The sequence below is a fragment of the Mustela putorius genome, unplaced genomic scaffold (genome assembly GCF_011764305.1).
Source record: "Mustela putorius furo isolate JIRA1106 unplaced genomic scaffold, ASM1176430v1.1 tig00003853_pilon_pilon_pilon, whole genome shotgun sequence".
NCBI classification, from domain to species: domain Eukaryota; kingdom Metazoa; phylum Chordata; class Mammalia; order Carnivora; family Mustelidae; genus Mustela; species Mustela putorius.
Window position 1 is genome coordinate 2,153,758 of NW_025422005.1, and position 12,891 is coordinate 2,166,648.

General features: G+C 62.0%; 1 protein-coding gene and 1 long non-coding RNA gene across 2 annotated transcripts; one reads left to right on the top strand and one right to left on the bottom strand.

Annotated features, from left to right (window-relative positions):
• Nucleotides 1-331: 331 nt before the first annotated feature.
• CUNH1orf174 (chromosome unknown C1orf174 homolog) lies at nucleotides 332-8,148 on the bottom strand. Its single transcript, XM_004768704.3, has 4 exons — nucleotides 8,020-8,148; nucleotides 2,616-2,726; nucleotides 1,289-1,765; nucleotides 332-910 (listed from the first exon to the last, which is right to left on the bottom strand). The coding sequence occupies exons 1-4, from the start codon at nucleotides 8,032-8,034 to the stop codon at nucleotides 800-802; spliced, it is 714 nt and encodes a 237-aa protein (XP_004768761.1). The 5' UTR covers nucleotides 8,035-8,148; the 3' UTR covers nucleotides 332-799.
• A 6-nt stretch (nucleotides 8,149-8,154) lies between these two features.
• LOC101677261 lies at nucleotides 8,155-11,950 on the top strand. Its single transcript, XR_001182166.2, has 3 exons — nucleotides 8,155-8,381; nucleotides 8,954-9,967; nucleotides 10,571-11,950. It is a non-coding gene; the product is annotated as an uncharacterized LOC101677261 (long non-coding RNA).
• Nucleotides 11,951-12,891: the final 941 nt, after the last annotated feature.

Here is a 12,891-nt window from a genome sequence, read left to right on the forward strand (position 1 = left end):
GGACCCGGGCTCCCTGCTGTGTTCTCTCCCCAGCGCTCTGTAATCTCTGTAACTGGTTACACCACGGAGGGGGGCCACAGCTCTTGGGGACATCGGGCCTCGTCCCCACACGGGGCGAGGACTGCGTGGCCCACTACGGCGGTCTCGGGAACCCCTCGATCCACACGGGGGTGTGCGTGCTGTCCCTTCTAGCCCGTGGCCTCAGCTCTCCCCTCGCTGGTGTCCCCTCCCCGCAGTGAGCGGGCACAAAGGCCAACCCGGCCCGACACCCGGAAGACAGGATTCGTGTCCTCCAAGTCTTTGGTTTTAGAAACAAAGATTTCTTTACAAGTATTTTCAAAATATATTTTATTTCTCTATTATACGTACTTTGCAAGTTTCCGAGGTAAACCGCAGCTCCGTGTACAGGGTAAAGGAGGCGCCTTCAAGAGCTGGCACTGACTCGATCACAAGAGTGACCCGCTTCTGATAATGGAAAATAAACTCATGCCTTAGCCAAGCCAGAGAGCCGAGGGAGGCGTGTTCTTGGGAAGGGTCTCTCCCACGGACCCCAGGCAGCGCGGCCGCAGACTCCAGAAAAGGCGTGGAGCCGCGGAGGCCAGTCTGAGAGATGGCTCCGGGTCACGAGTGTCGACGCTCCAGGCACCCGTTGTCCTGCCCGAGGACCTTCATGGGTCCGTTTCAGCATCTGGCTAAGAACACATTTTCTTGGGAGACAATTGATATAAATCTCGTCACTTGCTAAACTGTCAAAACTACTAAGGGTGTTAAATGCGCAAGGAACCGCCGTGCAGCTTCTCTACATCTCGGCTCCGTCGTCGTCGTCGTCGTCATCTTTGGCTCTGAAGTGCATTTTCCGGAGCTCCCGTCTGCTCATCGAAGGACAGGACGAAGACACTGGAGGAAGGTCCTGGAGGGAGAAGAGTCACCTCAGCCGCCGCCGGCCCGTCGCACTGGTGAGCACCCCAGGGGAGGGCTCGCCCTGCCCCCAGCGGATCCGAGGGGAGAGGACAGCCAGCAGGTGTGGGGGCAGCTGCTCTCCTCCCTTGAGCGAGGGGGCGGCCCAGAGTCCGCACCAGCCCCCACCCCGATGGCCGAGCAAGGGGGGAGAGGCCTCCCAGCAGAGGCCGCGCCCGGGCAAGGATCCCCTGCTCAGGACAGGGAGGGGCTGCTCCCAGGTGGCCGGTGTGTCCCCTCCTCACCAGGAATGGGGCCTGTCCTGAGGCAGTGCCACACGCAGGCCGTGAGCTGACCCCGTGTGCAGCCCGTGCGGGGGCGCCCATCTTACCTGCATGAGCTCCACGTTTCCGAAGAACCGGCCCACGGGCATGGGCTGGTTGCTGTCCTCGTCCAGAAAGACGCTGTCGTCCGTCTGTAGCAGGGGCCTCGGTGCCTGCTCCGCCGACCCGCCCCGTGTGGCGTGGCTGCCGTAAGGCTCCTCCCCTGGAAGGACCCCGGGTGTGGGCAGGCACAGGCCATCCTCAGTCTCTGCAGGGCTGGCGTCGCCCACAGCTGTGCGGGCCCCGAGGGGGGGCCCTGTGGCCTCCGGCTGGGCAGGAGCCCCAGCTCCCTTTCCTGGAGGTAGCCCCTGGTCTTCAGCGAACCCCAGAGACTCATTGTTACAAGGGTTCCTGGGGGGGATCTTGGGCAGCCCAAGGCTTTCACCCTTCGGGACAAGTTTCTGTAATTCTGATTTCACAAGATGGCCTCTGTCATACTTGAACTTCTTGGAAATTCGCCTGTCGGCAGCTTTGCGTGACGAGGCCTGTCAAGAGAAAAGTGTAAGAGGAAACCAGACACACCTAGGATTACGGGGCAGGGAGAGAATCCAGAACATCTCGATCCCAGAGGCTAGCGTTCCTGAACAATCCAGATGCTGCTGCCACACCCTGGAGGACAGGGTTAGGTCACGGCCTCCAAAGGCACAGAATTTAAGCCGGTGGCTGGGAAACTGTAGACACACCGGCCTCGGCTCCCATCCGTGCTGGCTCACCCGCGGGCCTGGGGAGTGCCCGAGGGAACCTCCGAAGCAGGTATGGATGGAGGATAAAATGCCAACAGACATCCAGTTCCCACGCAGGCCTGCTAGAACGTAAGCCGCATGAAGGCGTTCTGGGCAGAGCAGGGGCTCGCAAACACCACTAAAGGGACGTCACGGTCTTTAGAGCAGCACACGACGCGGAACCGTGTGAGCTGCGGGAGTCAGACCGAGTCGAGCCAGACCCCTGAGCAGGATGTGGGGGAGGTCGGCCTTCCAGTGACTCTGGGTACCAGGGCTGCGGGGCAAAGCTCGCTCCCCAAGACTGCAGGGGGACGGGGCGTGGCTCTGTGCCAGCGACCTCAGGCGGAAGGCTATAGGGCTGAGTTCCCAGAGTGACTGGAAGAGGGGCGTGTGGGGACAGAGCGTGAGCCCCGTGTGTCCCCTGCCGGGGGAGCGCTCCAAGGACACGGCCCCAGCCCACAGAGCGCAGCTTTCTCAGACCCCGTGATCACAGCGCTCGAAGTCCCTCTGCGGGGTCAGCAACCCCGCTCTTGCCTACACACCTCAGGACCAATGTTTTGTACAGGAACGGACCCCAGTCAAGTCCCGGCGTCTCTGTGCTGGCGAGGCTCACCTGGCATAGCGTCCCGGCAGACGTGGCGGGGCCGGCTTCCCGGGCAGAGGCCAACCTGGCTGAGCAGCGGCGGGCTCGGAGGCGCGCTGAGGACCGCACGGCACCTGCGAGCTAGAGCAGGTCCCAGAGCGTCAGTCAGTGCTCTTCGGGGACGTGAGCGTGGGCACGGGGCGTCCCCACCCGAAGAAACCGATGCGGGGTCCCTCCCGCCCCATCTCCTCCTCCTCCTCCTGGAAAAACACCTGGGGCCGTGTGCAAACAGACAGAACTGCTTCGGGTTTAAGATGCACATCTGTTCTGCGGCGCCTGGGTGGCTCAGTGGGTTAAGCATCTGCCTTAAGCTCAGGTCATGATCTCAGGGTTCTGGGATCAAGCCCCGCATTGGGCTCTCTGTTCAGCGGGGAGCCTGCTTCTCCCCACCCCCACCCACCCCCCTGCCTCTCTGCCTACTTGTGCTATCTCTCTCTGTCAAAGAAATAAATCTCTAAAAAAAAAAAAAAAAGAAAAAAAAAGACAACACACATCTGTTCTTCGCTACCGTCTTGGAAGCTCGGGGCGGTGTGTCCCCTTCACGGCACACATTTGGAGGAACCTCCACTTGGGAGTTCGTCGGCATTAAGTCAGCTTCAGATGTGTTCAGAAGGCACACATCCCCTTTCTCAGAAGGTTCTCCAACTTTTATACGGTGTACAAGTTCTCCGTAAAAGGGCACAGGAAAAACAAAGCCCCCCTCCGCCCCGTAGAGGTGGAAACAGCCCGACTCTGCTGGATTAAAGCAGTTAAGTTGTGGCTAACGTGACCGACTTAGCAGTCTGTGTCTGGTTTACTCTGAATGCAACGCAGTCTCCTAACGACAAGGAAGGAATGACCCCAAACACTAAAAACTGAGAACCCACGTGCCTCTGGCCAAACCAGGTCGCCTTGGTGCAGCCCCCCCGCTCCCTAAAGCACACACCTGCCTTGAGTTTCCCCAGTTTTCCACTCATTCCTTTTTCCGTTCTGGAACGGATACCAAATGCACTGAGAGGACGATCCGTTTGAAGCTCAGCCTGAAGCCTGACAATAAAGGTCTGTCGCGCAGCAGTGGGCGAGGACCCGTGGGCACGCGGGTGGGGGGCCCGCGGGCTAGCGTCCCAGCAGGCCCCAGATGTGCGGGCCCCGGGGCTGGGCCAAGGGTGGCAGGTTCCACAGCTGAGACTCATCAAAGGCCAGCGTAGAGCCTGTACCGCGCTGTCCTGCCGCCCCCCACCCCAGCCATGGCTTTCCAGAGGCCCTGGGAGGTGGCGGCTCACCCAGGCTGAGTGACAGCGGGAATGTCCCGGAGGGCGTTCAAATGCAAGGGAAAGGAGAGGCAGCGGCCCGCGGAAGGACAGGTACCCTCCCAGCTGTGCGCACAGCAGGGGCAAAGAGCTCGGGACCAGGTAGAGGGCCTGGCGCGTGGGAGCACTGGGCCTGGGCCCGCGCCGTGTCAAGAGCGTGTTTGCTGAAACCCGGCAGCTGTGGAGGCGCAGCCACGTGTGGGGAGCGGAGCCTGCAGAGGCTCTGGAACCCCCCCCCCCGCCCTGTACCAGCACACGGCCCGGAGCTCTCTCCCCGGGAGGGAAGGGCCACGTCCATCCCAGGCCACCAACCGTCTTCTCTTCTGTTAAAAGTCCTCCTAACACTTTCCCATGCGACTGTGCTTGGCTGGGCGCAGTGGGGGACGGAAGGACGGACAAATGGCCCCGAGGACAGCTGCTGCTGTCACCGAGTGTCACCGAGTGCTGACGTGGCAGGCGCTGTGCCTGCCGCTTCAACAGCTTTCAAGGAGCAGCTTTAAGACGAGGATGGCTCCGTGGAGGAGCCTGTGTGAGGTCAGCCGAGTGCTGTGTGGCCTAAAGTTCTCCTTGCCCTGTGTCATCGCGCACGGCGCTCATGTGAGCTCCAAGAGCTGCCGCGTGAAGCTGCTCGGCAGCTCCGCGGGGGCTGAGCAGGGGTGGGCGGCGTCCTGGCTCTTCTCTGACACCGTGCGCTTCCAGAGGCTTTCTGTCTTCATCTCCGAGGCAGGAACTGTCTGTCATCGTAGGAGGCACCAGGCTCCCTGGGTGGGCGTGTTCATCTTCAACTTTCCAGGCCCCTGAAGACACACCCTGGTGGGTCCAGGCCAATGCTCTGGAGCTGTGGTGGTTCTGGTCCCGCCCGTCATCCACCCGAGAGCTGCAGCCAAACCGGATGCGCGATGGTTTGGTTCAGTCTCGGGCGGAACCCCCAAGGAGCCCGCTCCGGCACGTCAAGCATCTAGCAGCTTCTTCTGCTTCGGAGAGCCGGCGGCGTCCACGTAATCCCCAAAGGAAGAACTTCCGCTGCTGAGGTCGTCCGCCTTCCAGGCAGACTGGTTAAAAACGGACGTCAAAGGCAAAAATGTGGTTTCCCAAAAGGGCAAGACAGCATGAGGAATCCCGCTGACCCCTATAAAACTGGCACAAAGTATGAAAAACCATTTAAGCCTTTTGGAAATGGGCAAAGCACAAAGCGAAGGACCACTCACTCAGGACCCCCGGCAGAACTCAGCAGTGTGTGACTCTAGACCCCATGGCCAAGGAACGGGGCGCCCACACGCTCCCGGACAGAGGTCTCCTCCCACCTGGCGCGGGATGTCAGCCTTTCTGACTCTGTCCTCGTCCCACTGTTCCCACGCTAAGTCCCGGGGGTGTGTGTGGGGGGGGCTGAGAAGAGGGGGCTTCCTTCTGTCCAGACCACAGCCGTGGGACAGCCTGGGCAGAGCACCAAGAAGACTGGGGCCCCTCACCCTTGCCCTGCTTGTGGAGGTGGTTCCAGGCCTGGAGAAGCAGGCCCAGGGGGGCTCGGGCTGCTGCACCGTCGCTTCTCCAAGAGTGCTCTGGGTGTGACACAGGTGTCTTGCAGTGAAGCCTGTCAAGGTCCCTCGACGGAGCGTTTGACTCTGAGACTTTGCCCGCAGGGGAGGCAGGCGTTACAACAGAGGGCTCTTGTCTCTCCCCTCAGAACTGACCTCCTCTGCAGGAGTACGGAGAAGGTCTGGCCTTAGGAGGTCTCAGGAACCGCAGAGGATGTGGAAAAAAGGCAGCTACGACAGAACCAAGATAAACTTCAGGCCAGACAGTCTGCAGGAGAGACGCGGGGAATCCCGCAGCCGGAGGAGCCCTCCTGGCGTTGGAGCAAGCACCAAACACGACTCGGAAGCCAGGCCTTAGCCTTCAAAGCCGCCACCCAGTGACGGATTAGTTTGCAGAGCAAGTTAGGCCCCAGGCGACTCGGGCAAACCCAGCAATCCATGGGAGTTTAAGCGCCAGGTGTGGTCTGTGAGCAGCAGGAGAGCGTCCCCCAGGGTGAAGGTGCTGCCCGGGCAGTGGACTGACCGCCACCTGGGGAGAGGGGAATAAAGCGTCCAACAGAAGCATCAGCCCAATCACTAAAACAAAACACCTACCAACAGCCACAAGCCGTGGGGAACCCAGAATTGCTAAGTTCTCTGAAAAGCCCAGATGTGACAAAAAGTTGTGGAGCATGCAAGGAAACAGAAGAGCAGACCTGTACCCTGGAATACAGCCAGCGACAGTGGCTGGGTTTGTTTGACTTTATCTGAAAAAGACTTGAAAGTGGCCATTTGGGGCCTGTTCAAGAGCTACGAGAAAGCACAAGTAAAGAACTGGACAGAGAGAAAAGAGAGTGAGAAAGGAAGTCTTCGAGAATACCCTGGACACACGTAAGGGCACCAACATACGTGTAAGGGGCGTACCAGGATGGAAAGGAACAGAAAAGACAGAGAAATAACGGCTGAAGCTCCCCAAATTTATTGAAAAATAGCGACCAACACAACAGGAATCTAAGGACTCCGTTCCCAACAGGAGAAATGCAACGAGGTCCGCCAAGGCACACGGCGCTGAGTCCGGAAAGCCAGGGACCAAAGACACCTGGAAGACGGCTCGGAGAACGACCCTCCCTTAGCTGGAGCTCCAGAAACCCGTCACTAACTTGGCAGCATCAGTGGATACAGTCACACAACTCCAGGATCTCTAAGAAACATCCCCAACCAGGAATCCCGCCCTGAGCAAAGCCGTCCTTCAAGAACGGCTGCGGGACAGGCACCGCCAGGCCAGCGGGGGGACCTGCGGCCGGCGGGGGGACCTGCGGCCGGCGGGGGGACCTGCGGCCAGCGGGGGGACCAGCGGTCAGCAGCCCCGTCCTACGAGGAGTGCTGAAGGACAGTCCGCGATCCCTGGTGAGCGAGCACTGGGGAGGTCATACTGTCCTTGCAGAACCCCGTTTCCAGGCGGACGTCCTCCTCTCAACTGGCGTCGGAAGCAGCTGCGGACACGCGTAAAGGGATGTGCCCTGGCGGCACCCGCATGAAGGGCACGGCCGGGTCCGGCTGCGCTGGCTGAGGAGATGCCGGCAGGGGACAGAGGACCCGGCAGGACTGCGGCTGCCGACCCTCAGAGGGAACAGGTGTGCGACCCCGAGACAGCGGGCCAAGGAATAAAGGCACAGGCACGTCGCGCGGGGGCCAGGCAGCCACAGACCTGCGCGGATTCCGGATTCCGTGTGGCAGAGCCCAGAGCAAGCGCTGGGAACAAAACGTTACACAGTAGCGAACGAGTCACTCAAGAGCCGCGTTACAGAATATCCACCGCGAGGCCTTTAAGCGAGAACAGAAGAAAGCGGACGAGCTTCAAGGCCACGGAAGCAGCACGGCCCGCGAGCGCCCCAGCCCGTCGGAACCTGCGAACGGGCCCAGCAACTGCGCGCAGGAGGTCAAGTTGCTGAAACCCCCCCGCACCCCAACACCCAGCGGCGGAGCCCCGCGGGGTCCCCAGTGCGGGCACCGGCGGCCGGGCCGGTGTCCTCCCACCCCACGCGGCCCCCGAGCTGCCGGCCGCCTAGACGGAAACCAAGGGCTGCGGTAGTGGCAGCGGTTCCCGGGGTCCAGACCGGCTCCGGACCCTTTCCTGGGATGAGACCTGGCGGCCCTCTGTCCGGGGCAGTGACCCAGGATGCCCGCCTCGCAGGCCGGGATCTGGGAGCCCCTTACCCGGGGGTGGGGGGGCGTGACCCAGGCTGCTCCCCGCCCCCCGCCCCCCCACGCCCCCGGCGCGGTCTGGGAGCTCCCTACACCGAGGGCGTGACCCGGGATGCCCCGCCCCCCGGGGCGCTCTGGGAGCCCCACCCCAGACAGCGATCGGGCTGCACCGTACCCGGCGGGGCCGTGACCAGGATACCCCCGCTCCCCCGGCGGCGTGGTCTGGAGGCCCTACCCCGAGGCGGCCGAGCGGGTGCCGCCCCTCGGCCCTGGGCGCACTGCGGTCACTCCTTAGCTCCCCAGACGATGGGTGGCCGGAGCCCCGGGCTCTTCGGCGCAGCCCCCCCGCCGGCCTCGGCCCCTCACCTTCCGGCTCCTCATGGGTGTGAGCGGCGCGCTGCCGCCCCCAGCACCGCCCCGAGTCCCCACGTCCCGGCCTAACGCTTCTCAAAGGAGCGGCGACCCCGCGGCCCGCGGCCCGCGCCCCGGCGTCCGACGCCACCCGAAGGTTGACCAATCACAGCCCGGCGTGCCCTGCGCGTGACCCAACAAAGTCCGCGCCGTGCGCAGCGGCGGCCATGTTTGTGAGGGGCACCCGCCGGGCGGCCTCCGCGGTCGTCGCGGTTAGGCGGGGCGGCGGCCATGTTTGTGAGGGGCATCGCCCGACGCGCCGGCCGCGTGTCCCGGGGAAGGCGGGAAGTGCTTGTTCCCCGGAGGCCCCGGCGGAGGTCGGTGTCCAGGCTCTGGGCCCCGCGGTGTGAGCGTCGCGACTTTGCCGCAGTGCGCTTGGCCTGGGGGCCGGCGAGCCCCCGCGTGGCCCGGCTCCGGCCCCGAGGTGGACCGCAGGCCGCCCTCGGACGGCCCTTCCTCCCCGGGGCTCAGGGACCCTGCGTTAAGGCCAGTGGCCGCCGTTGAGAGTTTTAAAGACAGAAAAATCCAGCCTTGCCTTTAAGCACGCCAGGCGCCCAGCTCGGGTCCAGGACGCCTCCCCAGCCCCGCGCCTCCGACCGAAGGCCACCAGCCCTGTCCTCTCGCCCCTCAGTAACCCCCCAACCAGGGCTGAGGGACACCAGCCCTGTCCTCTCGCCCCTCAGTAACCCCCCAACCAGGGCTGAGGGTCACCAGCCCTGTCCTCTCGCCCCTCAGTAACCCCCCAACCAGGGCTGAGGGACACCAGCCCTGTCCTCTCGCCCCTCAGGCCCGAGGGGCAGCAGCCGGACCCCGCAGCTCGCACCGTGGCAGCCCCAGCCACAGGAGGCTTTGCAATCAGTGCAAGCCGTGTTTACAACTGTTTTTACAGGTGAGAACGTCCAGGTCAGGCAGTTTTGTCGGATGCACTAGATTCTCCAGTTCAGCTGTGAAAGGCTGAAAAGTGACCCGTGTTGAGCTTCGGCCCGTGGCCGATCTGAGGGTGCCCGTGCGCGTCGTTCCCCGCCAGACGGATCCCGCCGGCTCCTCCCTGCGGTGCTGACCAGCCCGAGCCCCTTCAGGGAGGCCGCTGGGCTCTGGTTCCGGCATGCACGGGGCTGGTGTGCACGCTCACGCGCGCTCGTCTGCCTGGCGGCCTGCTGGATCCTTCTCCCTTCTCGGGGCTGCGTTGCCCGCGGCCTTATTTCCCACGGCCTGTGTGGAAGGGAGAAGACGAATGGGGCCTGGCAGGGAAGTCCGTTTGGAAAGGAAACTGATCTAATCACTGGCAGCCGCTGGAGGGAAACCCAAGGCCCAGCCGTGTTAAACACCTCACCTGTCCCACTTCTGCTGAGACTGGTTTCCTAATAAGCTGGGTTCCGTGCTTTTATTCCGGAGCCCTTCAGAACTCCACTTCTCGTCGGTTGGCACTTGACGACCACCGGCCAGTTTCTGACTCTCCAGTTGCTCTGGCGTCAGCGGATGCCGGGCCCCCTGCTTGGGCACGCCTGACTCGGACAGGCCGGAGAACTGGGTGCCGCTGGAGTTCTGCCTCTCCAAGGGCTTCAACTCTGGTTGCAAAGGTTGTGTGAACGGTGTTTCTAGCCCCGCAGCTGCTCCAGCCTGACGCCCAGGGCCTCCCGGTCAGCTAACCCTCCTTCCTCGTCCGTCTCCGATCAATGACCATTCCTGGTAATTCTAGACCGTGCGGCGGGTCCCCCTTCTCCTCTTGCCCACAGTGCCCACAGCAACAGACTGGTCACTCACCAGTGGTGGCCTGACCCCCTCCTGAACCTCCGGGGGCTGCCTCACTGCTTCTAGGATCAAGAACCGGACGTCACATGGCCTGGAAGGCCCAGCACACAGCAGGAGCTCCGGGAATGTTCGCTGAGTGAAGGTGGCGCAGGTGAGGTCCCCCCCCCCCCCCGGCCCTTCCTCCAGACCCATCCAGCCCGGCTGCCCTCGCCTTCTGCTGCTCCCACTCTCCCCTCCTGGCTCCCAGAGTGCAGCGGGTCCCCTTCCCCACCTGGCGCTGCGCTGTGCCTTCTGCTCTCCCCAGCCCCCATCCATCTCCCTGGCTAACTCCCCCGGAACCTCAGATCAGCCTAAACTGGGGGTCCTTGCGGGGAGGGGCATCAGCAGCCATCTCCCGCTGCCCACACGCTGCGTCTCCTCCCCACAGCTTTAGTTAGCCTTCTGCTTTGCCTGCAGCTCGCCTCTCTTCCCTCCTGCTTGCCCTCTCCCTCATTCGGTGTGTTTGCTGAGCTCCTGCCCACTCCCTCATTCAGTGTTTGCTGAGCTCCTGCTCTGTGCCTGGGACTGAGCTAGGCCGAGTTACAATGGTGGTGCACCTGCCTTTGTCATGTTTGTAGTCTAGCTGGGGGTGGGGGTGGAGGCGGGGGGGTGGGAATGGGTGCTCAGGGGATAGCGCACGGGGGTGCGGGGGTCCGATAAGGCTCATTGTAGGAAGTGACAGCGGGAATTATTCAGGATCATTGCTTCCCTCCAGGATGAAGCCCCTTTCAGGTCCAGCGGGAGGAAGCAGGCAGGAGCCCCCGCCTGGCCCAAGGCCGTCCCTCCCTGCAAGGCGGGAAGCCCAGAGCTGCTGCAGGAGATGCTCTTGGGTTCTCTCCCTCCTCCCATGTGCTTCCTTTCCCTCTTCCAGACTAGCTGCGCCCCCGCCTTCCAGGTCCCGGAAGCCGAGGCCCGTGTTTAGCTCACAACCGTGGCCCCAGAGCCCGGCTGAGTGCCCGGGACATGCTGGAGGGACATGTTGGAGGGATGGCTGGTGGGAAGAATGCATAGGAGGGGGTTGCGGATTGAAGATGGGGAGGAGACTCTGTGTTCTCACCCGTAACCCAGGCTCACCGCCCAACACTCCGCTATGTTCACAGCTCAGTGTTTGCCTTCCACAAACACTGCGGGGCTGGCGAGAAGGTTGGAGAGGATTTTCAGTTGTTTAAGTCGGTGGTTTCGTTAGCCGAGGTCCTTCTGGCCTGGAGCGTGTCTCCTTACCCACAGATGGTGGCCTGTGTGACGAAGGATCGTTTCTTACATGCTGACCCTTTATGGTTAAAAGACAGAATAGTTTTCCTAAAAAGTGAGGGGAAAACCACAAGCGGAAAAGGTCACAGAAGAATGTGGAGCAGCAGGAACTCTCACTGCTGGTGGGATCCAACACGGCATGGCCGCTTTGGAAGACAGGTCGGTGGTTTCTTACAGAACGGGGCACCTTCCTACCGTGGGGTCCGCAGTCACGCTCCCTCAGGTCCATGCGAAAGCCTGCTGCACCAGCACGTTGCTACCAGCCTTATTTGTAATTGCTAAAACTTGGAACCCATCAAGACGTCTTTTAGAAAAGGCGAGTGGATGAAGAAAATGGTCGATCCAGACAACGGAATATTATTCAGCGCTGAAAAGGCACGAGCCATCCAGCCGTGGAGAGACGGGAAGGAACCGCGAATGCGTCGCGCTAAGAGAAAGGAGCCCGTCAGAGGACTCCAGCCGGGGACGTTCTGGAAAAGGCAAACCTAGACAGGGCATCCAGGTCAGTGTTCCCCAGGGACAGGCGCGGCAGGCAGATGAGCTGAGGACATGGGACCTTCAGGGCAGTGAAGCGACTCTGGGTGAGCAATTTCTGGTTTTGTCCAAACCCATGGGATAGACGCCACCAAGAACGCACCGTGGCATGGACTGTGGACACTGGAGGATGACGTGTGAACGTAGGTTCATCGACCATCACGTCCGTCCCGTGCTGGGCGGGTGTCGGTAGTGGGCGGACAGGGGACTTGGGGAGATCTGAGTATCTCTTCGGTTTTGCTGTGAGCCTACACCACTCTGGAAAACAGATCTGCTTATACAGGGATGCCATACGTGGAAGCATTGATGAGAAAAATAAAGGGAAAGCTCGCGGCCTGGTTTTTCAGCGTCCGTGTCTGGACAAGCAAAGCGCTGCGGCCAGACAGCCGTCTGCTGGTGAGATAGCTCCGCTCCTCACGTGGCTGGTTCCACGCAGACTCGCCGGGCCCCGGCTGGGGGTAAGGAGGGTGTGCGGCTCCAGGCCACAGAGGGCACGAGAGAGGAAGGGGGAGCTCCTGCTGCGGGCACCGGGAAGAGCCCCGGGCGTCCTGAGGGCTGACAGCCAGTGTTGAGCAGGATGGGGTTAGGTTAGGCGAGAAGAGCTTCCTGGAGGAGGCAGAGGAGGCAGCGGCGTGCAGAGCACGTGTGCACACAGAGCTGGAGCCGGACGCGGAGGGGACAGGTGCATGTACCTGTGCAGGGGTGAGGGGCTGCCGGGGGTGGGGGGCCTGGTGCAACCTGATGCTGCCCCTTCACAGGGCTCGCCCCGAGCTCAGCACGGATGGGATCTTTGTAGCTCACTTTGCAGGCTAACCAAACAGTCTGTGGCATTAAAATGTTTGGGAACAATTGGCCGTATTCTGCGGCGACTCCCCCACACCTTGCTGGGAGGCGTGTGGCCGCGTGGGTGATCACACGTGCTCATGCTTCAGTGAGTTCACGGTCAGCGGAAGGTCGTCATCCAGGGCCAGCTTCTCCTCTGGCCCCTCGCAGACTGGGGAGCCGGTGCCCTCCATGCTCGCTGCTGTGGTCACCTGGGGACAGCACCCCCACCCCCCACCCCCCACCCCCCAGAGGTCCTTACTCAGCATTCCTTGACACTGCTTTTTCTGTCCACTTGGCTTTCAATTCTTGCCTTCTGTCTTTTCTGGAATTAGGTGTGTGTCCTAAAACCCCACAGCTCTTCTGTTATTGAGAGCAGCTCAAAGTCATTTTGGGAAGGAGTCGGATATAAATGTGCACGAGGAGAAT